The sequence below is a fragment of the Magallana gigas genome, chromosome 5, assembly GCF_963853765.1.
Source record: "Magallana gigas chromosome 5, xbMagGiga1.1, whole genome shotgun sequence".
In the NCBI taxonomy this organism is placed as follows: domain Eukaryota; kingdom Metazoa; phylum Mollusca; class Bivalvia; order Ostreida; family Ostreidae; genus Magallana; species Magallana gigas.
Window position 1 is genome coordinate 51,147,874 of NC_088857.1, and position 27,861 is coordinate 51,175,734.

The 27,861-nt window shown below is 35.3% G+C and overlaps 3 protein-coding genes across 18 annotated transcripts in view; 2 read left to right on the top strand and 1 right to left on the bottom strand.

Moving 5' to 3' along the window:
* Positions 1–9,152, bottom strand: part of LOC105325176 (rho GTPase-activating protein 5) — a 42,324-nt gene extending 33,172 nt beyond the window's left edge. For 8 of the 10 annotated variants that reach the window (XM_066086255.1, XM_066086260.1, XM_066086259.1 and 5 more), the window contains exon 1: positions 9,032–9,152. The gene's annotated coding sequence lies outside the window, so the exon portion shown is untranslated. Of the gene's footprint in view, positions 1–6,978; positions 7,125–9,027 lie in introns of those variants that run through there. The other 2 variants (XM_066086252.1, XM_066086253.1) reach the window with 2 other exon arrangements.
* A 404-nt stretch (positions 9,153–9,556) lies between these two features.
* On the top strand, positions 9,557–17,770 carry LOC105325177 (DNA damage-regulated autophagy modulator protein 2). 6 transcript variants are annotated; one of them, XR_002199265.3, is made up of 10 exons: positions 9,560–9,781; positions 14,022–14,144; positions 14,264–14,317; positions 14,431–14,498; positions 14,645–14,793; positions 15,197–15,380; positions 15,489–15,547; positions 15,751–15,906; positions 17,053–17,355; positions 17,466–17,770. XR_002199265.3 is itself a non-coding variant. In XM_020065874.3 (9 exons), exons 1-9 carry the CDS (start codon positions 9,729–9,731, stop codon positions 17,092–17,094), a joined length of 888 nt encoding a protein of 295 aa, XP_019921433.3. In that variant the 5' UTR covers positions 9,560–9,728; the 3' UTR covers positions 17,095–17,761. The 6 variants fall into 6 exon arrangements, 4 of the variants coding, with proteins under 4 accessions (XP_065942336.1, XP_065942333.1, XP_019921433.3 ...); XR_002199266.3 differs by having other exon boundaries at positions 17,053–17,349; positions 17,466–17,759; XM_020065874.3 differs by having other exon boundaries at positions 17,053–17,761.
* A 2,724-nt stretch (positions 17,771–20,494) lies between these two features.
* LOC105325174 (uncharacterized) lies at positions 20,495–27,528 on the top strand. Of its 2 annotated transcripts, none has more exons than XM_066086265.1 (5): positions 20,495–20,612; positions 20,703–21,173; positions 21,317–21,487; positions 21,599–21,934; positions 26,783–27,528. In XM_066086265.1, the coding sequence occupies exons 2-5, from the start codon at positions 20,709–20,711 to the stop codon at positions 27,311–27,313; spliced, it is 1,503 nt and encodes a 500-aa protein (XP_065942337.1). In that variant the 5' UTR covers positions 20,495–20,612; positions 20,703–20,708; the 3' UTR covers positions 27,314–27,528. The 2 variants fall into 2 exon arrangements, with proteins under 2 accessions (XP_065942337.1, XP_011422905.2); XM_011424603.4 differs by lacking the exon at positions 26,783–27,528 and adding an exon at positions 22,030–22,744.
* The last annotated feature ends 333 nt before the right edge of the window (positions 27,529–27,861 follow it).

Genomic DNA, 27,861 nt, shown 5'->3' on the forward strand with positions numbered 1-27,861 from the left:
ACCCAAACTAGAATACTCTTAAAGGTTCATTAGTGATGAACTCTCAAAAACTTATTACTTATGCAGAACAAATAACTCCTTTCACTTAATACGTAACATCAGCAAACATATGAAGCTGCCAGTAATCTCTCTCTCACACCTTTAGAATGTACACGCGAACATGTACTCATTTAATGTAGTTTAAATGTGATATTTAATCACTCAAACTTTTCAACAGAGATAAAAAAGGACTCTTACTGCTCCAAAACACAAACAAATAGAATGACCTTTCCCAGAACATCATGTTTATGAAGGTTTCAATGTACAAGTATCCGTGAGAGAGACAGACTGAAAGTGGAGAACCACGTCTGTCCCGACAAATCAACCATGACATTACGCATGTCTAAAATTACCTCAATATTTGGTACGGCTTTCAGCAGATTTTCTGGTTATAGGTAAGCTGCTACTAAGAATAGTACACAGAGGTTTCCCTATCTGTAGCAATTGATGACTCATCGCGAACCTGTGTGTATCCACGTTATTTACAGAGAGCAAATATTGACAGTGGAAAATACAGAGGCGATACCAAAATGCAGCGAGCAGCCATTTCACCAACAGGTTTCTTCATTCAGAGAAACACACAAGAATATGTGCAGTGTGTATCTCAATCATATTTTGCAAGCTTTTACTCTTATGGATTTGGAATGAAAGAGAATCCTTCAAATTCTTATGACTGAAAGGAAATGAAATGAAAAATAGTTGAGCCACAATGTAGACAAGAAAATCTTTACTGCACAGCAGCTTAAAATTTCGTTCTTTCATTTCAGGAATTCACATATGTGTGACATGCCTCAAATGCATTATTTCGATGCACATATTTTGAAGTGCTACAAATCCTTGCTAACACACACTTTAGGCCTGATCATACATGTCTTAAATAACCCTAGCACTTATTTACATGATGATTTATGTTCTAAACATTCAAACTACCAAATTGTGTTGTAAAATAAGATTCAGAATATGGTATTTGAATTTTTTAATTTTATTTTTTTTGGGGGGGGGGGGGGGGCCTCATCAACTTTGTAGTAAATCCAATGAATTATTATTTATTCGATATAATTAATACATCCTACCATGCTTGTCATAAAGGTTAAAAGGTCAGTCACTAAAAATAAATGACAGTTTGAAAAAGTTCTCTCTTTTTTTGGCACATACATTTCAATTTCTCAATGAACAATAAATGTACTCCATAATTTTTTTGTATTGCCCCCCCCCCCCAATCATATCTACAGGTTGCAGAAGAACTCAGCACAATGGCTGTTAACTGTAGACACAATTTATATCCCCCAGACAACCCAGTATAAGCCAACTCCACACACAGGTATCTCACAAACAGCAGGAGATATCCTGTCCATTCTTACAGATCTCCCACACTAAATCTCAATACAGCTCTACCATAGATTGTATACTATTCTGACAGCTACCCCCTCCCCCCTTTTGTATTTTTTGAATCCAGAGAAAGGTTTTCTTTTCGTATAAAGAAGATAACGCTGATGTGAATATATATAAGAGAATGGTTTGATCATAGACAATTCTGAGATACATTATGTAATATTGGGTCAATATGATCCAATTTCAGTACATTGCATTATATCTGCCACAGCTTTGTTCTACTAACTTCTAGCCAAATCTCATTCACAAATTCAGATACAATACAACTCTACCTTCACACCAGTCAAGCATGAAACATACATTTAACCTAAACACTAAATATACATATCCATTCATAAAAAATATAGACAAATCCCTTCCCCCTCATGAATGACCACATTCAAAGGATTTAAATTTTAATTCATGCAATGCACTATTTACATACCTGTAATCACAATACCGAATTAAACCCCTGGTTTTATGTGCCACCTGTTTGTCAAATTGTTATAGAGTACTATCAAACATTCGATTAACAGGTCTGTGTACAACATGATGCAATACACACCTGAAAATGGCCTACTCTAAAACAGATATTATTCATATAACGGTAAATACTCTATAAGCTTTGCAGTATCACTTAACTTGAATCCTACAGAAGTATGCCTTACAACTGTCAACAAACCAAACAAGACCACACCAAGTGGAGTATCCCCTCACAACAGGACCACGCCAAGCGGAGTATCCCCTCACAACAGGACCACGCCAAGCGGTGTATCCCCTCACAACAAGACTACTCCAAGCGGAGCATCCCCTCACAACAGGCCCAAGTCAAGCGGAGTATCCCCTCACAACAAGACTACACCAAGCGGAATATCCCCTCACAACAGGACCACGCCAAGCGGAGCATCCTCTCACAACAGCAAAAGTTTTTTTAATGTGTCGTGAATCAAGTGAACTCATTTGATTATTGTGCTACATTGTTAACTCAAACATAAAATTTGAGTAGTAAATAAACTCAAACCTGATACATATATGTACTACCGAATATTTCAAGGAAAAATGTACCAATAACCTTGGAAATGAATAGGATTTGACTTATTAAAATTTATGTTAAAAATAAACAGTGAGCAAAGATTACAGAATCTCAGTGCTAAGGTTTTCTTTCCATCCTTCTCTCAATCTATTGTTCACTAAAACACTACATACACACAACCAGCGGTGGTATACAGCGGAAAATCCCCTCTTGAGGGGGTGAGGGGGTAAAAGTTTTGCACACAGGAAGTTTTACAATCAAATCACTGAACAAAGATCAAATTCAAGGGAATAAATACACTAATTAATAACATTGTCTTTCACATAGTATCAACATACCTTAATTATCAAGACTATATTTCATATAGTATCCACATAATATATCTAGAAATGCTATAATTTATGAAATTGTGAAACATGTACAATTGTGATATATGTACTACTGTACTATATAATAGTATCACTGTATCATGATGATCATGGAAACTCATTAATCAGGTTCATCTAATCAAATGAATCAGAATGCTCTAATGAAGCAATCTAGAATATCCAATGACCTTGCATGAGACATTTAAAAAATCAAAGTGCAAACATTCTACCAATACCTTCTAATATAATGAATCAAAATTTCATATACCCAGAATAATAGAAATTCAAAACAAAACCCTTGAAAATACAATAATCTTCACCCAAATTTATTCAAGCGATATACAGTACTTTACATTTCCTCAATACTATAGTCCTTAGAACGCCTTGCCATCTGTTGTAGCACTTACTATGAATTAAAAAGGAAACAGTGTGAGTCTATTTCAGTGACAAGGAAGAATAGTGACTGACCAGTCAAAGGATTGAGGGGATTCTTATATTGGCTGAACATCAATTTTTTTTTTTTAAATTACACCTACTAACATTACAGTTCATATTATTGCATCATGTTTTTTAATAGACAACTTATTATTCCAAACCATGAACCTTTGCTACTTTATAAAAAGTCAATAGCATATGATTAGAAGTGACATGTTTTGAGCAGCATTGTTTTTAATGAATGAAATTCTTCCTGGAAAACTACAGAAATAGGGATTTCTAAACATTTCCCTTATCATTACAACAGAGCTGCTTGAAACAAATAATAGCATTTCCTCCTTCACCATTTTTTATTTCATTTCAAAAATATATTATTCTTGTGTGATCTATTCAGCATCTACTGAGTGTATGCAATTTTTGAATGTGTTTACTTGGTATTCTCTCGTAGCTACCACCATCCCAGCGTAAAGAGTCTGAGTGATAGGGAGAATTACTCAATGGCTCCGTGAGTCACCAATCAATAGGCATCCAGAAACCTATGTTGACATGGAAACCACTGATGAATGACTGGCGAACCCACTGATCCATGGAAACTCCAAGCCTCAAACCATGACTTTTATCCAAATGAATGAGACAGTCCTCTTTCCTTTTTTACACACTATTCTCGATTCACTCTTTCTAATTAAAGCATAATCAATTTCTGGTGTAATTATCATAATGGGGTCATGCTAAGGCTAGAAATCAATGAATGGTAATACACATAGTACTGCGTGTGCCATTATAGATTTATGATATCAGTTCTACCCAGGCTACATGTGGCTTGGTGACTCAAAGTAAGCCCAGGCAATTATGACTGGCTCTTCAGCGAAATGAAATAAATAGTGACAGCTATGTGTTTCTAGCAGTTCACTACAAAATAAATGTCAAGTTGACTGACCTTATGTTAATCATAATACACATTTTAGGCCCCGACTCATGCTTATTCTGCAACTTAAAGATTGAACATGTGGCTCAGTGGTCACAAGCTCAATAAGTGTATTAACTAAGGGAAAGCTGGTTCAAGTACTGGTGCAGTAAGATGTGACTTGTTGTTTCATCTGACAGAGACAGGTAAACATTGTACCTGCCCATCAGCTGTATAAAGGTACAATTTTTACCTGTCTGTCTGCTGGATACAGGTACAATATTCACCTGTCTATCAGCTGTATAGTGTATACAGGTACACTATTCAACTGTCTATCAGCTGTATAGTGTATACAGGTACAATATTCACCTGTCTATCAGCTGTATAGTGTATACAGGTACAATATTCACCTGTCTATCAGCTGTATAGTGTATACAGGTACAATATTCACCTGTCTATCAGCTGTATAGTGTATACAGGTACAATATTCACCTGTCTATCAGCTGTATAGTGTATACAGGTACAATATTCACCTGTCTATCAGCTGTATAGTGTATACAGGTACAATATTCACCTGTCTATCAGCTGTATAGTGTATACAGGTACAATATTCACCTGTCTATCAGCTGTATAGTGTATACAGGTACAATATTCACCTGTCTATCAGCTGTATAGTGTATACAGGTACAATATTCACCTGTCTATCAGCTGTATAGTGTATACAGGTACAATATTCACCTGTCTATCAGCTGTATAGTGTATACAGGTACAATATTCACCTGTCTATCAGCTGTATAGTGTATACAGGTACAATATTCACCTGTCTATCAGCTGTATAGTGTATACAGGTACAATATTCAACTGTCTATCAACTGAATACAGGTATAATATTCAACTGTCTATCTGCTGTATAGTGTATACAGGTACAATATTCACCTGTCTATCAGCTGTATAGTGTATACAGGTACAATATTCACCTGTCTATCAGCTGTATAGTGTATACAGGTACAATATTCACCTGTCTATCAGCTGTATAGTGTATACAGGTACAATATTCAACTGTCTATCAACTGAATACAGGTATAATATTCAACTGTCTATCTGCTGTATAGTGTATACAGGTACAATATTCACCTGTCTATCAGCTGTATAGTGTATACAGGTACAATATTCACCTGTCTATCAGCTGTATAGTGTATACAGGTACAATATTCACCTGTCTATCAGCTGTATAGTGTATACAGGTACAATATTCACCTGTCTATCAGCTGTATAGTGTATACAGGTACAATATTCACCTGTCTATCAGCTGTATAGTGTATACAGGTACAATATTCAACTGTCTATCAACTGAATACAGGTATAATATTCAACTGTCTATCTGCTGTATAGTGTATACAGGTACAATATTCACCTGTCTATCAGCTGTATAGTGTATACAGGTACAATATTCAACTGTCTATCAACTGAATACAGGTATAATATTCACCTGTCTATCAGCTGTACACAGGTACAATATTCACCTGCCCATCTGTTGTATACAATAGTACCTATAAGTTGTATATTATAGGTACAATATTCACCCATCTATAAGCTTTATACAGGTTCTAAACTCATTTGATCTGTTTGGGTCTGTCTATCAGCTGTTATTAACAGGTACATGATTTAGCTAGGGTTTGAGCCGCCAAGGTTATGATAGGTTTCCAACTTCTCTACAACTTATTCTTGCAGATGAGCCATAATCATATGGATACATGATGGAGACTTTCTCCCTGATTAATATCTACAGCCCTTTTTGCAGTGTAGTATAAAATACAAGTTCATCAGAGTAAGAATGTGACACAAGACGCAAGACTAGTTTTCTAGTAGTGATGAATTACTCAAGGTCAAATCTTCCACTATGCAGATGTAATGCTAATTATCATAAAACTTTTGGACAATATGAGTTATCGAAAAATCTGAACCATTTTCATTTCATCCTTCTTGCTTTGAAAGATGAATATGCATATTTCTCATTCATTGCAATAATAATTTTTTGTAGCCTAAAAATCCTGAGTGCCACAAACACAACTGAAACCCCCTTTTTCCACATCATTGACATTTTTGTGGCATTCAGCTCCTTACAATGGATATGAATGAAATCTACTCAGCACTTCAAAAGCCCAGTACACAACAAAATATGTACAGAATTTCTATACTGACCCATTTTGTTTCAAAATGCATAAATACATGGATTATAAACACTTATTCATCATATGATATGAATTTTCACTAAGAAAAAATGAAACTTTGATCTTTGGAGTGTAATGAGGCAATCATATTTTCTAAAATCACATTTTCTAAAATCAGATATCAAAACCAAGGGAGAGATTTGAAAACAACAGCTGATTTATATATGTTCTTCTTAATCTAATTATCTGAAACAGAAATCCAATTCTGTAATGAAATTTCTTCCTTGAGTCACTACCCCCCAACCAAATTCAGTTCACATATATGGTTAAAACATTTTAATGTCCATTAAAGTACGCTTGTGAAATCCTGAGCAGTAAAGAAATTGTCTTTTACCCTAGTATGAGGTACAAACAAAACCTCAATAAGTTTCATTCAAGCATTTTTACGGTAAGATTTGATTATCATGACATGACATACTATTACAGAATCAAATAGAGCTACACCTAAATCCAACCGCTTGAAACAAACTAAGCTACATGTACTTTACAATCACAAATAAACTACGTTAAAATCACAAACCTAGGTACATCAGAATCAAACTTCATGCAAATTTGTTTCACATTTGTTGTACACTAATCTTTCATTTCTGAACCAACCTGATTTGTTCCATTTTCCTTCTGACAAGCAGAGAGGGTAGTGAGTCTACATACAGATCAAGTACTGGTTTCCCTCATATTTGTACATGCATTGTTTACCGACAACAAAATTACTACTGCCATATCATAGTCAAGTAAACTCAAGTACGTAAAATAGATACACGTTCTCGGCAACCATGCATAAGTGCTTAAAAATACACAGTCATGCATTTTTCTTCCCCTTTTCAACAAAAGTGTAAAACAGTAAAATACATCTCTTCATTATAAGGAAGCAGGTCACTAAGAGACAGACAGAGCTGGTTTCCTTCTTTCCTTCCCCACTCCCACTTGTCTTTATCTATACTAATTACAGACCAATACCCAACCCCAACCCTCAGAATATTTCTATTATTGATATACCTCAGTGCAAAAACACACATATATCGATACCATACAGAAGTCAACATTAATTTATGTAAAATACTTTGCACGGGACACACATTTGTACTTCCATATCAAGAACAAGATGCAAGACGAGTATGTGACTCAGATAATCTCACAAATACGCCAGCGTTGTATTTACCATGAACAAAGAAATATGATGGGACTCGATCTGAAATGTACCTGGTCAACCTTTGTCCCACTCTGTGGTTTTTAGCACTCTAGTGAAAGCTTCAGAAGATTACACAGGTTACCAGTATACATAGTTAAGTAAATCCATCACTTACAAACCATTCAGTCTCGATCTCGAAACCAAAATTTTACTTGCCTCTCAATCCCCTACAAGTACTGGGTACTTTACAATACTCAGAACGTAACAAACCAAAATGGCTGATCTTTGGTGCAAAATCTGAGAAACAGCCTACAAGACATAAATTTTGTGCACACTAATGCCCAGTAATGGAGATATTTGAAGACACTTCCTTAGTACTAAATCATCTTCATATTTTTAGATTATGGACATGTTCTGTTTCCTTAATAAATGTAATGATCGATTTTCCAATTTTAGTCAAACAATTTGAAGTGAGCTAATAAAATCAAACCTTGTACAAGGAAACTGAATAACATCTTCATGCATGCAAAAATCTCTCCCTCTATACTTCCATTCTACAGTGTGAATCTCAATCTGATAGTATTATTTGATTAATTAGTATATCAATTATCATACTTTGATATTTGTTAATTAATCTATATATGTAGATGGATGACCTCTACAGTGCTGTACATATACTTGACTTAGAAACCTGCTCTATCTAAATTGATCCAAATGGACCATCATCTCAAAACATTTAAACCAACAAAAGCAAATTCAAATCCACTCTTATAATATTAGGATATAAATGGTTCCACTTGAAGAAATGTTTTTGAAACATTGTTCAAATCAAAATAATAAAAAGAAAATAAAGATACAAAAAGAGGTGAAATATTACAGGAACTGTTAAGCTAATAATGATTGAACTTTTGTATTTTCAGAAAAATGAACAGCTTTTGTAAGTCTTAAACACGAGAGAGGCAGTGTCCAATTCTTCTCACCTGATTACTAACGCTAGATATGTCTGAGACATATCCAACTAATGCTGAAAACTGTAATGTTCAAAGTCAAATATACTGTAGAGCATTGTTCAAATTTATAAAATGAAGTAAATATTCAAAATCGAGTGCTCAAGAAAATATGAGATCCAGTGCCACTGTACCGCCTCATCTGTATAACGGGGTCGAAATTTTTTTTTATACATGTACACGTAACAGTTTTTTCAATAACTCGGGCAGGTCAAAAAGTGCATTTGAAATTTAACTTTTCATGATATCACAAAGAAAATATGAAGATCATAACAAGCGATTCTTTTCTTCTTTTTGCTGATGCAGAAAAAGCCTTACACACCCTCTTATCTAAAATACAAGATCTCTTCATCAACCATTGAAACTTTTATCCTAGAAAATCGACCGACTAAATGAATGTGTACGTCTATGCGACACTTCCTTTGAAGATTATTTTAAACGGAAACCACAAACACATATCTGTAGCGATAGATCTCAATATCTAGAGTGAAGAAGGATGTAAACTTATACCAACTTGTAGCATTCCGAATCCACTGTTCAGCCATGTTGAATTTATTCTCATGCCATATATGGAAGAGTAAATTGTAGAAGCCAAAACCGTAAGAAGCGATTTAAAATTTCCGGATTTTCTAAACCTGATAAAAATACTTTGATGACCAATGACTAGTCACTTTGTCATAAATTTTAATTAAATGAATAAGTATTTATAATAATTACGCATTTTTTTATCGCTTTTAGTTACAAAATTTGAAAAATCAGAGAACCTTTTAGTATTGTGAAAAGAGTAATATAAAAATGTTTTTATATTTAAATATAACTTACAGTATATGCCTACTTTTTCAAAACCTTGTTCGAATATATATTACCGTTACTTTTTAAGGATATTTAATATTTTTGCACATATAACAAAATAGAACAAATAAACAAATTTAGAAGAAAAAATGCATATATCCCATTTTTCCTATTCTGTCGATGTCATTTTTAAATACCCACTATCTCTATCATGATCCATTGACTACAAATTATACAAATATTTTCTTTGAGGCTTAAAAATCCATTGACATAAATTCAGACCTGAATTCCATAAGCAATGTAATGTAAAAATATTGGCGAATCGAGTTCTCACATTGACAAGGAATCTAAAGCTAGTCGATATCGTGCGACAGCTTCGTAGAGATCTCTGAGGCAAAGCAATTTCTCTGAGACACGACATGGAAACGACTGGAAAACAAACCACTGCAAGGATCGTGCCCCACCCACACAGGTAAATATGGCCACCTTCTTTTCTTTTGTAATATCCCGACAATGTAAAGAATTGATTGATTGGGGGGAAAAATCAAGAGTAAACTAAATGTAGTCGGACCTTAAAGTGTAGGTTAAAAGTAAGGACATCGTGTGAAAACTGACACTATGTATAGTATGTCACAGACATTGTAAGAGTGTCACACATTCAGTGGAGGACTTTGTTAATGGCATGTCATACCTATAGTGTATATTGTAGTATGGCATGTCACAACTTTTGTGTATGGGACTTTGTATTGTATGTCACAACTTGATAGTATAGTACTTTCTATCGTATGTCATAACTTAAGTGTATAGGACTTTTTATTATACGTCACCCTAACAGCATGTAGGACTATGTATTGTATGTCATCACTTTAGTGTATATTGTATGTCATACCTTAAGAGTATAGGACTAGATTTCTACACTACATCGAAGCAGTGTGTAGGACTTTGTATGGTACGTCAAAATAACAATCTTTATCGGACTATATATTGTATGTCATAAGTTTAGTGTATATATAGGACTATATATTGTATGTCATAAGTTTAGTGTATATATAGGACTATATATTGTATGTCATAAGTTTAGTGTATATATAGGACTATATATTGTATGTCATAACTTTAGTGTATATATAGGACTATGTATTGTATGTCATAACCTGAATGCATAGGTCTTAATTTCTACACTACATCGAATCAATAGTGTTTCGGACTTTGTATTGTACGTCAAACTTACAATATGTAGGACTTTGTAATGTATGTCCACCATTAGTGTATATGATTTAATTTTTACGATACATCGAACCCTTTGTATATGTTTGTCACACAAACGGTATGTAGAAAACGTTTAGTTTTTAACATATACAGTGTATATGACTTTCTGTGCTGTCACAACTACAATGTATGACTTTGTATAGTATGAAACACACCTTGTGTATAGGACTTTGTTTAGTATGAAACACCCCTTGTGTATAGGACTTTGTATTGTATATCACACTTACAGTGTAATCCTTGTAAGAGATGCTACAATTACAGTGTAAGCATCCGGTAATGGGATGTCACATTTACTCTGTAGGTATTTGGTGCATGTCAACACCAATACCAATTTTGGATTCGTGGAAATTTTTATGCCTCACAATAATACGATATAAGTCTTACTCAAATATAAATATTAAACAATACTTTATTCGTTGTAAAATACAGGTGAAAATGTTTGCTACACTGTTATAATAGTCAGTAATTACTGTTTATAGGATGTCACAGTTCTATACAGGACGTGACACTACAGATCGAGTCAGACATTGTTATTATAAGATGTTCGATTTCTTAGTACAGTGTAAGGGGGCGCTGTTATATAAAAAATACATGTAGCTCAGTGAAGGGCTGTCACAAATGAAGTAAAACATCCTGTTACAGTGTTATAAATACCATGTAGAAGATTCTAAGACTGTAATGTATAACATGGTTATATTGTGTTGGACCTGTGATAAGATATCCTTTGACTGCGCATGCCTCAAATTCCCCAGTTATAGAATGTCATATCTAGAAATATCCGAGTTTGTAGGACACTGCCTAATCGACACGACAGCAGTAAAGAACAGAGTACGACGATTCATAGGAAGTTACACAGTCATACAATGTCACAGCTACAGTGTATGATGTTGCCTTGTTTAAGGATGCCACTCCTAAGATATAGGATCGTGTTTTAGGATATCACAACCTACAAAATATTGCCGTGTTATAGGATGCCACAACAACGGTGTAGGACCATAGTGTAGGAAATAACACCTAAAATGTAGGGCCTTGTTAAAGGGTGTTACACATCCTGTGTAGGACCGTCTTATAGGATGGTACACCTAAAGTGTAGGGTCTTGTTATAGGATGTCACATATGTTGCCTAGGGCCGTTTTGTAAGATGTCACAACCTACATTGTAGGACCGTTCTACAGGATGTCACCACCTACACCGTAGGAGCGTGATATGGTATTTTACACCTATATAAAGGACAAAAATTGTATTGAAATGTCACAGAGCCTTTGTAGGATGATGTTATAGGATATCACACTTAAAGTGGAGAACCTTGTTGTAGGATGTCGCACATGCTATGCAGGACCGTGTTATAGAATGGCACAATACCTTTTAATAAGACTGTGTTATAAGAAGTCACACATAACGTGTAGGAATCACCATGAGATGTCACATATACTTCGGAGGATAGTTTATAAGATGTCTCACATTTATTGTGTAAATTTTAAATGTACTGGTGCACATACTATATAAAATTACGCATTTAAAATCATTACCACCGATTTTACAAGATTGAAGGTTGTGGCGCATTTACGTGTAGAGAAGGAAGGAAACGAGAATAGGCGTGAGGAATAGGCCTGAGGAGTAGGCGCGAGGACCGTCTGAAGACTTGTTCACTAAATAGGCCACTCTATTCTCTGTTCTATAATATCTACAAACCCATTACAAATCTTTTTTGTCCACCCCTGTATTACCTTGTAAAGGGTTGGCCAAAATGATCGTGACGTGGCTTTATAGGTCGTCAAATAAATAATGATATGTGAATATTTAATTTTCCTTAAAGACAGGCACGTAGCATCAGGGGGGGGGGGGCAGGGGGGGCCTGGCCCCCCCACTTTTTCTCGCAGCAACAAAATTTTTAAAATTTACATATAAAAAAATGGATTATAATGGAGTTGGCCCCCCCACTTTTTTGGAAGTTAGTAAAAAATTGATATGAAAATAAGGAAATGAGTAGTCAAATTGAAGTTACCCCCCTCCCCCCCCCCCACGGATTATGAATTTCATGATTTGGAGGAAAAAGAATTTGTTAGGGAAGAATTTTTGGAAGTAAAGTTGAGGCTACCCGCCCCCCCCCCCCCCCCCCCCCCCCCACGGATTAGGATTTTGAAGATTTTTTGGAAACTTTAAATTTCCCTTTTTTTTTTTTTTTGCTTGTCAAGATTTTTTGGATGGGTCTGGCCCCCCCCCCCCCCCCCCCACTTTCAAAAACGATGCTACGTGCCTGAAAGAATCATTCTTTGAGTATTATGAGGTGATAATTTTGGTCGGGGCGTGATCAAATCCAATAAAGCCCGAAGGGCTTTATGATAGATTTGATTACGCCCGACCGAGATTATCACCTCATAATACTCAAAGAATGATTCCTTATTACATACATTTATATAATTTTAAGCCATTTAAGCAAACGCCGCTGGTGCCCCAATAATACGTCATTTGAAGTTATGGGTTATATAGTACAAAATCGATACGTATAGTGTTATCACAGGCAAAAACACTGGAAAATGTAAATATATGTATATACATGTACCGGGGTAGGTCTATTTTCCTGGTAAAACAATAGTACCACTTACCACCAATGGCTGACTATATCGCAAACTGATTCATCTATATATAATTACGATTAATTAACAACACTTCTAAACTTCGTCAACTTCCTTCTTCATCAAACGTAATTCAAAGTGTATCATATTTAATTGTAATCTCAAGTGTTTGTGTATGACGCAATTATAAACTTTAGTACATTAATTAATGTTTAATGACAGTGTACTTAAGAATGATTTATAGAAGTACCAGTACATGTAGTGCACGCATGTCGTATCGTACGTCGTCGTGGCTGTAATTCTATATTCCCGGTTACATGTATTTTAATGATTAGATCAATGGATCTTTACTACATGTTTATATGAAAAGTACAATTGCATTGAGTTGCTACTACATGCATTTAAAATGATTTTTTCGAATGCATTGTTTTATGATATATTATAACTATTCATATACATACGAGGGCTTAATCAACACTTTTTGGTAGAGGACCCTCTATCCTTTTAACTTGGGATTTTTCATCGACAAAGTTCTATTTAGGGGAAAATAGTTTAACAAATATGACTTTGTGAGTGTTAAAGAAAAATAAAAAAATAAAACTATACTTTTAGAAAACACTCAGATACCAGGTGTTTTGATTGGCATGCATAAGGGTGTCTTACTCACCATTGCAGCAAAATCAGCAACTTATTTTTCATGCATGTTTTTTACCACAATACGACACTGTTATTTTGGGATTTTTTCTATTAGATTTTGGATAAAAAACAGTCAATATTTATTTAGGAATGGATCCTTTTACAGGACCCACATGCAAGGGATATTAAGTTCTGAATACTACACATACAGTAGCCACTGATGTATTTCAGATCCCCGTCCAGAGACCCGATGATACCACCTAAACCCCCGGGCTGTCTGGACTGTCTGAGGACCAAACTCCAACTCCTTCCCATCATCACTTTCACCTGGTTAGCGGTCACAGTATGTCTGTCGTAAGTAGGAGAGAGAGAGAGAGAGAGAGAGAGAGAGAGAGAGAGAGAGAGAGAGAGAGAGAGAGAGAGAGAGAGAGAGATTTATTTATTTTTTGATTTCCGGCATCATTCTTTTCTAGATATGTATTGGCTGCCATCAATAAGGACACAGAGGCAGATTTTCCGTACATCAGGTACATGAAATCTCAGAGTTTATCTTTACTAGTTTTACTTGCATATCAGTATACGAGTTTAATGTTTGCAAACTATAGGTACACTTTACATTGTGTTTTTTGTTTGGTTTCAGTAAAACAGCCAACGTCGACCCACAGAGAGCCATTTTTTCACAGATGGTCACAATGGGCTCAGTGCTATGTAGGTCGTGTATTTAGTGAAAATAGACTAGGTCGAAGAAAACTCATTCTGATACTTGTAAAGTCCACCCCCCCCTCCCAAAGGGTGAGGAATAACGAACTTTATGGTTGACGTAACACAATTAAATGTTATTTGATTTTCTCCAGACGGGATCTGCAGCACGATGCGGTACCTCTCTATGAAGGCTGACCTGCTTTCGTGCTCGGTGTCCAGGGGGTACCACTGGCTGAATATCATTGGGGTCTGTACCGGACTGCTGGTCTGTCTGGGGAACACCATACTGGGAAACTTTCCGGTAACACTACAGTAGTATACACAATACTCACTATTTCAGAACTAGAAATTCAATCACATGTCTGCATTCACGTAGTATAGTTTTCAAAGGGGGGGGGGGCAAACCTACCGAACATCTTTTCCTAATTCAACATTTTTTGAATGGTTCGTGACAAAGAAAGGTTCTTATTTTGTTAATAAACACGCATGTTTATTTATTTCTAACAATAAATTCAGTAACATGAAAACAAAGTCAATTCAATAATTTATTCTTTTGTTTTATCCTGACATATGTCATCTTGGAACCAATTTCCTTAAAAAGGATCGTAACCTTTTGTGATTGTTCCAAACCCCTGATCTCTAATTTATGTAGACTTACATGTTACCACGTATTTGGTGGTGATGCCTTTACTCTCCTTCGACAGACGGACGGCTACAGGAGCCACTATAAAGCCCCTCACTACGTCGGAGCAACGGCGGCGTTTGCGGGGGGCGTCGTGTATGGTTGGATACAAACAAGGTTGTCATGGTTACTGGAACACAAACAAAGAAAAACCAGCAGGATACAGCTTGTGTTGATGATATGGACCACTATGGCATTGCTTACATGTATCCTTTTGGTGGGTCACTCCTAGTACACTATCATAACTCTGTCTCTTCCAGTAGCCAACACCTTCAAATGTTACCCAAGATATTAACCTTGATTATTATCACTAGTTGGTATATCAAAAGTAGTCTATGAAGTTCAGAAATCTAAAGGCTATGGAACCAAAGAGGCAAGTACTTGTATTGACATTTTGGGAATGGATGGGTTGAGGTAAATTGAATTATTTAACTTTCTCACCTCAAATTTTAGTTTAAGAAATCCACAGACATCTTAAAGCAATTTCGGTTTCGACAAATTATATATAATCGTTTAGATTTTTGTGATGATTCGCCTTGCTTTACATACTAGTAAACAGTTTAACTACGATTTCAGGGCACGTTACGCGATGTCTACCTGGTGTCCACCGTCACGGAGTGGGTGCTGGCCTTCAGTATAGCGGGATTCCCTCTGACGTTTGTTAGAGACTTTAAAGCCTCCGTCCTGAGGAGTCCGAGGATCCTCAGACGTGATTATACAGAGGACATTCAGGTGTGTTATTATGCAAAGGGCATAAAAGTGTGTTATTATACAATGATCATTAAGGTGTGTTACTAGTATTACAGAGGACAATAAAAGTTTAATAGTATACAGATGACATTAAGCTGTGTTATTATACAGAAAATGTTTGGCAGAATGAAATTACTTTCAATAATGTAGGAATATTAAACCATCTACCTATCTCAATAGGTAATTTAGCATTACCAGTTCTAAAGTTACAATATTTCTTACATAATTGTGTTGGCAAAGTCAATAAATACTTTTCAAAATCCAATGACTTTTTAAAAATCCTATAATTTAAACCTTTTGGAGAATTATGTACCTCACTATACCATGATTGCTTAAATTGGTCTAATAAAATATTGTATACTTTAGATTTTAACCAGGGTATGTGTATTGTGTTTTGATACCATATATATATATCAATCCACATTGAATTAAAGTTTTCTTAATGGCTTCGCACCATGGGTTATTAAAATTCTTCAATACATTAAAAAGTTTTGCTGACAATTTTGAGTCATGGAAATTGACTAATTTACCCCAGAAGGAAATCATTCTTACTTTGTAATGTAGTCCTGTTATTATACGTAGGGCATGAAGGTGGGCAAAATAATGACACTGTGTAGTATATGTTACATAATGTCGTTACATTTAATTCTATTTATTAATTGATATAATTAAATTCATATACAAAATACGCCCAAACGATTTATTTTTCGACATACTTATTTACAATTTCAATGTTCATTTGTTCGTAGATTTCACAGACACAAGCATCTTCGCAAGCCAAGTCTCCGAGTCATCGGACAGTTGGCTAGCGAAGATGAGGCACCTGACGTTATATATGTTTCTCATAATCAAAAATATATACATATTCTTTATGCATTCTAGGTGTATGTAATATGTATTGTATGTAACATGAATTTCCTCAAGGGGGAATTATTTCCTCAAATGAATAAATTGTTATTTACCTTTTTATTGAACGTCAAATTTTGTTTTTATTGAATACATTTATTGGGTTGGATTTTATTTTAATATAGAAAACATTCCCTAATGTTTTTTTGTTTTCAGCAGGAACCTTATGGGTTATTTGTTAGAATATTTATTAAACATATTCTAAAGTTGTATTTATTGTAGGCTCATGGTGGCTTGGAAAAGGACATCGATTATAAAATTTGAACCATACACGTAAAATAAACCATACACTTCCAACAGGGGCATACACATTCATTTATTAGTAGCTACCACAAAGGACCAACGGAACGTGGGACAACTATCGTTTTGATAATTCGTTGATGCACTGATCTTTGTTACCTTGGAGACTTGTCTTATGGATAACTGCCCGTGTCTGTTGTACATCTCCACATAACTTTTAACATGATATTCATTAAACATATTCCCGCGCTGGCAAAACATGCGAATTCTCTCCTGCAAGTACGTGTATGTATCTTCTACAACAGTACCAGATGATTTTGAATATTTCGATACATGAAGTTCATATGTAATCAGTGCAGATAATATGTGTGATTCTTTTTTTTCTTGATTTATAGATTGATGCTTCGTCACGATAAAGATTGTTACCATTTTCCGACATCTTGATTTGTAGTGATCAAAACTTGTGATTGTATTGCATAAATCTCATTGACTTGACGGAGTGATATGCAAGTTACGTGTTCATGTATGCTGATGATATTCATAGACCCTTTTCATTAATAAACTTTCAGAACAATTGTCAGGAGAGAGAGAGAGAGAGAGAGAGAGAGAGAGAGAGAGAGAGAGAGAGAGAGAGAGAGAGAGAGAGAGAGGGCAACAGTGCTTTTTTGTATCAATGACGATGAGTGAATAAAATGTTTCAATGCTAACATGTTTTACTGTTTTACTTATGCATACACATGTATCAAACTTTACGTAAAAGTCGGTCCATATTAAAGGTCAAATGAGTTGGTTTTTTAAACACTTTTTATTTATTATTTTTAAAAGGTCCAATTTAAAATGTCTTACTATCCCGGAAAAAGATAGTTAGCATACAAAAGATAACAATATAAAATTATACAAATTCAATAATTAAGCAATTCGACAAATTTAAAAGGAGCATGGTCACAATTTTGGTCAAAAATAATTTTTTTCCGTTTTTAATGTTTACAATGCTTCAGAAAGGCGTTTGTAATGGTCAACCAAAATTTGAGAGTCAGTCGTGGTGTTTTAAACGAGATTCAGAGCTTAAAATTCTTTGTCATGTAAACAAAGCTTTGTTTATGTTTTGAATGTAGAAGTGTAAATTCCACTTTTAGACCTGAAATGAATGTGATAAACACTAGGTATTATTTATTTATGCTTAAAACGAATACGAAAATTAAGATATCAGCTGTAAAAAGAACGTTTACCGGTATATTGAACCAATGTAAACAGAAAACAGGGCACGAGCCTTGTTTACATGACAAAGAATTGTGAGTCCTGTATCTTGCTTTTAACTCTACGACTGACACTCAAATTTTGGTTGATTATTTGGAATGCATTTCTAAAGCATTATAAACACTAAAATAGAGAAATGAACTTTGACCAAAATCGTGACCATGCCCCTTTTACAATATGTATTCAAAATAGCGTTGACCTATCATTAGAATAATTTCAAAATCTTAAATTTAAACGCAATGCATTTGTTTATTTTAAACATACATGTACATCCAATAATGTTAATGTTTCTTTATACGAAAGAAACCATACGTATAAAATGCTTCTGATTTGGTTTGAGATCTTCAACTATTTTAATATTTCTCATAAGATGGAATAAAGAATAATGTCGGGTAATTCCCAAGATTACATATATTCAATACAATATCAAAATGTAATATTGTAACCAAATACCCCAATAGGAGTCAAGAATCTTATAACATCTTTCAAATCTCGTAGAGTCTCATATATGCATTTAATAAGGTTTCATTCTGGAGTAGAAAAATTATAAATTTGTAATGACGACCACCTCCCTGCCTGAAATTTTTCAAAAAGAATTATGAAACCTATAATTTTGGCGAAACATCTGACTGGTCTACAAAATAATGAATTCAGTTTCAGGTGTGTGGGAATAAAGAAGATAATTTTTAAACATTATATGCATTAGGCTATATGCATTACCACCTATACATCCATTTTGGCCCTGCCCTGGAGTCAAAACCCATAATCCAGGGGACATGAAATTTAAAATTTTAGTAGAGAACTTCCTGGTAAACATAATTATAGAGTCTGTTTTTCATACAGATGTGTAAGAATAGAGAAGAAGAAATTTAAACATTATATGCATTAACACTATATTGCCATACTGCCCCCCCCCCCTCCATGTCATGAACCCCTCACACAGGGGTCATGAATTTCTCAATTTTGGTACAGGCTTCATGGACATTATAACCAGGCATTTAGTTTTTAACAAATATATATGGGAGTAGAGAAGAAGATTATCTAAGATTTAACACATTTTAACTATATGGCCATATTGGCCCCACCCTAAAGCCTGAACCCCTGACACAGGGGTAGTGAATTTCACAGGTTTCGTAGAGGGCTTTATGGACATCATAATCATGCATTTACCGGTAGTTTTTAACACATATATATGGGAGTAGAGAAGATAAGTATATTAGATTTAATACATTTTAACTATATGGCCATATTGGCCCCACCCTAGAGCCTGAAACCCTGACCCAGGGGTCATGAATTTCGCAATTTTGGTAGAGGGCTACATGGACATCATAACCATGCAACCAGATTTTCCCTTAAATGTGTGGGAGTAGAGAAGACGATTTTTGAAAATTTAGCTTTTTTATTTTTGCAAATTTGGCCACACCTGAGGCGCCCCGGGGGTGGTAGAGCCATGAATTTCACAATTTAGATTCCTTTTACCATAGAGATACCTCACACAAAAAAGATGGTAACAATTAGCTTTGTAGTTTTTACGAAGAAGTTAAAAATGCAAAATTGTTAACGCACGACGGACGAAGCACAACGCACTTCGACGGACGAAAACAGATAGCAATAGGTCATCTGAGTTTACTCAGGTGACCTAAAAACCCTATATAAAACAAACAAACAAATGATCAACATATCTCCAAAACCGCAAAACAGATTACATGTACAATGAAGGGAACCTATTTTTTTTTTTATTAAAAATAAAGCTGCCAAGACAGGATATTGCTAAGATGTTGGTTTTATTTATTTTTTTATCAAAAGAAAAAAAAAGTTTACAATTTACTATTTAATAATCATTTATTTTATTCTTTTATTTTTCTTAAGAAGATCGTTTAAGGTCCTTAAATTGTCGATTGATAATATTAGTATGAAGGCCCTCTACATATAAATGTATGCCGCGTTGTTCCAACTTCATAAGAAATTGGTTTATGGTCATATTTATTAGCAATTCCAGGGTTATTGTTGAGCAAAATATATATCTAAGGGTTTTATCTCGTCGACAGATCTTACAATTAAATATGACAATTATATTAAAAACACTTTACCACAAAAATGTTAAATCACCAGTCTGCACTAATCGTTAGTCTACATGTTAATCGGCAGTCTAGATTGGATCAGTAGTCTTATAAAGAAGATACATGTATAAATAAGCAGCATACTTTCCACGGCTATTACATTTCCTACTTGCATCCGTAAAAGAAAAACATTTAACACTGAGAAGAGGAACACGTTTAGAAAAGGTAAATACAGTATAAATGAAATAAAGTAATCGATAAACAAGAACAAAAATAGAAATTCTATCTATATTTTCCTTATTTTCCTTTCTACAGATAAACATGTCATCAACGCCAGGGCTCAGAATGCTACCGGGTGGTGCCATGGACATCTTGTTTTCATTTGACACCACTGGGTCAATGTCATACATATTAGAAGAGGTCAAAGGTCGGTTAAGTGACATGATACAGAGACTTCAGGCCGATATCCCAGGCATTAGAATAGGAGTGATAGCTCACGGGGACTATTGTGACGAAGAGGTCTTTTACTTGGAAAAGCACATCGACTTTACACAGAATGTGGCTGAACTGTGTCAGTTCGTGGGCGAAGTTGAAGGAACGGGAGGCGGGGACCAGGACGAGTGTTACGAACTCATTCTTAGAAAAGCGAATGAAGAATTCACATGGGCACCGGTGTCGAACAAAGTTCTGGTCATGATAGGGGACGCAAACCCTCATGAACCTGACTACAAACTGAACGTGGATAGAATCAACTGGAGAGATGAAGTGTCACTCCTTGCAAAGCAGGTAAGAACAGAAAATATCACTTTTTTTCCTAACCTGTCAAAAGGATAAGTTTAAATTTGAATTTAAAAAATCAGGTTCGAAGAATTTTTCGTCAATCTTTTAAACATTCAACTGTTGTCAACAATTCCTCTTTTATTTTGTAGGGAATAAAAATCTACGCTGTCCAAGCCATGAATAACGATGGAGTGGAGGATTTCTATGTAACAATGGCTAAAGAAACTGGAGGTCACTACCTAAGACTAGAAAACTTTTCTAACATCTGTGATTTCATTATGGCCATTTGTTACCGAGAAAGAGATGACGACTTATTTATGGTATGTTAATGCAACAAATAAAAACCAAAATACCGGTATTTCTTTGCAAAAAACTTTATAAATATAAGAGCATAAATAAATCAGAATAAAACGTTGATTTTGTTTCTGTAGAATTACGAGGCTGAGGTCGCAGCTCGCCAAGGACCATCGGGTCACCTTCAAGATCTAAACAAAATGTTTGCCACCCTCCGCCGCGAAGACTCCAATCGGAGTTGCAAAAGTGGGACATCCAAGCTGGATCATGCAGCATCAATGCCATCTCGCTCCAGCTCGTTCAGCAGCGACGGAAGTAGCATCAACAACATGTCAGGCCCAAGAAGTGCAACACCCGAGATTCCGACACTTCACTCACCGCTGCCAATGACACCTTTAAATAGCTTTTTACCCTCACCTGTCAGTCATAAAAAAATTGTAAAACCAAGAAATCTTCGACAAATTCCTAAAAAGGTACGTTACACGTTGTTTCAGCTAATTATATTGGTGTTTATTTATTGCCAGTAGAATGCAAATTATTAATTTAATAATTTCAATAATGTTTCCAGAAATCAAAACTGAACGCATTTCCACGTGAAAAGGAACCAGGAACAAAATTCAACCTTAGGAAACTAAAATGGACACCGTGGAAACTCGCATACAGTCCAGAAAAACCTGACGACACACGTAAATGGCGCAAAATGTACCGAATGAATGGATACAACAGGAAAACGCTGTTCCCGTGTTCTTCGGATCTAAAAGTATACGAAGTGTCCGTGCAAACTCATCCAAGAGGCAAACTTCATGTGATGTATGCAAGAGTAACAGCTGCAGATCTGAATGACTCGAAGTGGTGTCACCACCTGTTTCCGGGAAGCAGGAGGCGACACTACATTCACTGCAGACAAATCAAGCGAGTCCTTAGTCAAGGATGCCGAGTGTTTGTTCGTAAAGCTGACATCAAGAAGAGACAGATAAAACAGGTGGACAATTTGAACAAATACAGCTACGCCTGGACAAGATCCATCTCTGGAGCTAGAACGCCAGAGAGGACGGTAGTGAAAGATGACAAAATATTATCGGGGATGGATTATAGTTAATTGTTCACCATGCAGATGTACTGTCAACAGAGCAGCAATGAGAATATTTTCGACTTCTAAATATTTTAGTGCATTACGTCAAGGAATGAAAATTTCCATAAATTCATGTTGTGAATACAGAGTCATGAAAATATTTATTTGTTATTATTGTATATATTTATTGTTGAAATAAAAATTAACATTTTTTGTGTGTTTTGTTAACTACTTGTTTCGAGGCTGTAGATAAACGATTCATAATTATCCATGTTTCGAGTTCTGAGCATGGGGCATTTCCATTCAATGAAATCAGCCAACTTCCCCCCCCCCCTAGTTTTAATGTCTAACATCGTGGCTTAGTTAGTTTAAAGTTTATCCAGCGATGTGTAACTTTTGATGTTCGAGTCCGGTTGGAATTGTTACCACATCTATACTACTATATTAAAATAACAAACTTGAATTTTTGGCCTTTAATATCGATAAATCGGAAGAGTACTGTCTTTTGTTTTGTATATTTTAAACATCATTGGTACTTGAAGATTACCAATTTGCTTTTATCTTTTCTCAATCAAGCTTCGCCAATTAATAATCAACGAAAATTGCTATAAAAAATCCGGAAATCATCTGAATTTTCTTTTGGATTTTACAATCTTGCAAATGCGCAATACATTCACGCTAAATCACGGGAGGCTCTTTAGTTTGTGTTTCGACAATATCACATTTGCATGGATAAACTCAGAAACTATATACAAATGCATGTAAGCATGTAAACTTTCATTGGAAATTTGCTATACTTTATATATCCTGTTCATCAAAGAAAATACGGGAGATAAAACTGACACAGTGCATTTACTATAAAAAATCCCGAGAGTTTCGAATATCATCATGATTTGTAAATTTGAAGCGAGTAAAAAACGTCGTTGAAAAAATGTTTAATTCTGCAATAATAGAATTAAACTTTTCGATGAAAGGTATTTACATCCTCAAAATTGTTTGTTATGAACAATTTGACTGTTATTTTCAATGCAACCTCATTAATTTTTCTGCTACATTACGGATATATGGGAGGTATATTAACTGTGGTGAAGGCCTGTCCCGAGACACGGTTAGATTATTCTAACTAAGCAGAATGTAGTGAAATTAAAAGAATTATTGTTGGCTTTAAGCTTGGTTACGCAAATGTCAACAATATACCGTGTGTCAATGTATCAGTTCTATTTCGTAAATGTCCGATATCATATGCAATGTCAACCAGTGCACGCACGGGTCAAAGTCTAGTTATTTAATTATTCAGTGAATTTGTTCATCAATGATTGTATGTGTTTGAAAAATGTATATTATCAGTTATGTTTTTCCATCCATTTTGATATCTCAAAGTATACTACTCGAACATTAGATTCCATACGACCAACGACTTGGACTTTTATAAAATTACCAAACAAATTGTTTTGTGGTGTTTGTCTATCTTCATTTCTGTCCTAGATAAAGCATGTTAAACTACTGATGGACAGACCCTTAAATGGGGGTAACAAACAAATCATTGTTCAACAGCTCAGGCTCATTATAGTAAGGGATTTAACATGCTTATCTCTTAAACTAAAATTTAGACAAACGATAAATAATTACTTTTTTGTAAAATGTTTCAACATTGCGTCAAATTGAATCTGTTATTTTTGTATAAATAGTAGGTTTATTATTCTATATTCCAGATCGACTTTTACTTTAGGGTTAAGACGAACTCTCATAGAGGTATTAGAAATCTGAAATATGCCGCGTTATTTCCAATTTCAAAATAAATCAAAACATATGTTCATTCCTAAGTGGTTCTTTAAAAAGTTTTGTTTTGTCAATGAATCTTTTAACAATTATCTAAAATATACTAGATGATATCCCGAAATAAAAAAAACCCAACTTTACATAAATTCCAGATAATATAGGACTGCTTTGATAAAAATAAAAGAAAAAAAATAATTGGGGAGCCCCCCCCCCCCCCCCCCCCCCCCCGGGCTATTCAACTTCCCCGTTTTAATTATTATTTTAGACGAACACACTCGTTTTTTTTTTTTACAAATTAATTTATAATGTTTACTACCAATCCGTCGTGGTATAAAAAGGTATAACATAAAAACAAAACCGCTAATGTATGCATCTCTAGTTAACTCGCCCTACACTTTACGCAATGACGTTGATTAGTCTATTCGCATTTCTGGGCACCCCGTTTGGAAAATTCTTTGAATCAAAAATAAAATCACCACAAATTGTTCCATTTTATCTATTGATATTTTTGAATTAACCATAGATTGCCGATCCAGGGTATTTGCCCGCGCTACACGATGAATTTGTCACACACTTTTCGCCATGACGTTAATTAGTCAATCCGGGTTCTTGGTTACCCCGTTATGGAAAGTTAAAACTTTTAACTTCTGTGTATACTCTAGGTAAGTCCCCAATAAATACCACCTTACTCTCATTTTTGCCATTTTAGGCTGGTTTATCGAAAATGAAAGTAGGTTATTAAATAAATTCACAAAAATTACTAATCAGGTAAAATTCAGTTGGGCTATAGCTTACGGACATCATCTTAAAAGTGTTGAAATACCAAAAGTACTCTGATGCAGGCATTTTGTAGTTTATTTGTAAAAAGTCTTAATTTATGTATCAAAGAGAATTTTTCCCAGGTATACATTAAAATGTTAAATCACCAGTCTGCACTAATCATCAGTCTATATATTAATCGGCAGTCTAGATTGGATCAGTAGTCTTCTAAATGATATGCAGCATTCTGCCACAGTGGATGCAAATAAAAAAAATATATAATAGCTTATAGAACCATCTTTAACACTGAAAAAAGGAACGTATCTGAAAAAGGTAAATCCAGTAAAAATGAAAATTATTAAACAACAGCAAATAAATAAAACGGATATTCAATATACAGGTTCCGTATTTTCCTTTCTAGAGATAAACATGTCATCAATGTCAGGATTCAGGATGCCACCGGGTGGTGCCATGGACATCTTGTTTTCATTCGACACCACTGGGTCAATGTCATACATATTAGAAGAGGTCAAAGGTCGGTTAAGTGACATGATACAGAGACTTCAGGCCGATATCCCGGGCATTAGAATAGGAGTGATAGCTCACGGGGACTATTGTGACGAAGAGGTCTTTTACTTGGAAAAGCACATCGACTTTACACAGAATGTGGCTGAACTGAGTCAGTTCGTGGGCGAGGTAGAAGGAACGGGAGGCGGGGACCAGGACGAGTGTTACGAACTCATTCTTAGAAAAGCGAATAAGGAGTTCACATGGGCACCGGTGTCGAACAAAGTTCTGGTCATGATAGGGGACGCAAACCCTCATGAACCTGATTACAAACTGAACGTGGATAAAATCAACTGGAGAGATGAAGTGTCACTCCTTGCAAAGCAGGTAAGAACAGAAACTACATTTCCATCAAAAATGTCAAAAGATCTCAAGTTTAAAAAAAAATAAAAAAAATCAGGTTCGAAGGATTTTTGTCAACCTTTAAAACATTCATTTGTTGTCAACAGTTCCTTTATCTTTTGTAGGGAATAAAAATCTACGCTGTCCAAGCCATGAATAACGATGGAGTGGAGGATTTCTATGTAACAATGGCTAAAGAAACTGGAGGTCACTACTTAAGACTGGAAAACTTTTCCAACATCTGTGACTTCATCATGGCCATTTGTTACCGAGAAAGAGATGATGACCTATTTATGGTATGTCAATGCTACATATAACTGTGCAAAACGCCTAATCATATACAAATATAAACAAATCTGAATAAATTTTGATTTTCCTTCTGTAGAATTACGAAGCTGAGGTCGCTGCTCGCCAAGGAACATCAGGTCTCCATCAAGATTTAAACAAAATGTTTGCCACCCTCCGCCGCGAAGACTCCAATCGGAGTTGCAAGAGTGGGACATCCAGGCTGGACCATGCAGCATCAATTCCATCTCGATCCAGCTCGTTCAGCAGCGACGGAAGTAGCATCAACAACATGTCAGACTCAAGAAGTGCAACACCCGAGATTGCGGCACTTCACTCACCGCTGCCAATGACACCTTTAAATAGCTTTTTACCCTCACCTGTCAGTCATAAGAAAATAGCTTCGACAAATTCCTAAAAAGGTACGTTACAGGCTGTTTTAGCTAATTATATTGGTGTTTATTTATTGCCAGTAGAATGCAAATTATTAATTTAATAATTTCAATAATGTTTCCAGAAATCAAATTTGAACGCATTTCCACGTGAACAGGAACCAGGAACAAAATTCAACCTGGGGAAACTAAAATGGACACCATGGAAACTCGCATACAGTGCAGAAAAACCCGACGACACACGTAAATGGCGTAAAATGTACCGAATGAATGGATACAACAGGAAAACGCTGTTCCCGTGTTCTTCAGATCTTAAAGTATACGAATTGTCCGTGCAAACTCATCCAAGAGGCAAACTTCATGTGATGTATGCAAGAGTAACAGCTGCAGATCTGAATGACTCCAAGTGGAGTCACCACCTGTTTCCGGGAAGTAGGAGGCGACGCTACATTCACTGCAGACAAATCAAGCGAGTCCTTAGTCAAGGATGCCGAGTGTTTGTTCGTAAAGCTGACATCAAGAAGAGACAGATAAAACAGGTGGACAATTTGAACAAATACAGCTACGCCTGGACAAGATCCATCTCTGGAGCTAGAACGCCAGAGAGGACGGTAGTGAAAGATGACAAAATATTATCGGGGATGGATTATAGTTAATTGTTCACCATGCAGATTTACTGTCAACAGAGCAGCAATGAGAATATTTTCGACTTCTAAATATTATAGTGCATTACGTTAAGGAATGAAAATTTCCATAAATTCATGTTGTAGATACACACAGTCATTCATTTGTTATTTTTGTATGCATGTATTGTTGAAATAAAAACTAATATTTGAATTGTTTTCGTTCTGTTTACTATTTGTTTCGATATACCAGCGAAGGGAATATTTTAGTCTTTTGAAAATTACACTGCATTATGTCTACACATGAAAATTACACTGCATTATGTCTACAAATGAAAATTCCCTTATTATGTTGTGATTATGCATAGTTATCATTTGTTTTAATTGTATTCAAAACTTGCTGAAATAAAAAAATATTTGTTTGTGTTTCCTTATCTACCTTAGGATTGTAGACTGACGATCAATAGCTTTTCCACGATACGAGTTACTGCTCTTTTGATTCTGAAATCAGTTTTAGTTCCTGTGAATTTTTCTGCGTTACTCAATTTTTTTGCTCACCTCACAAACCCACAAAAATAAAT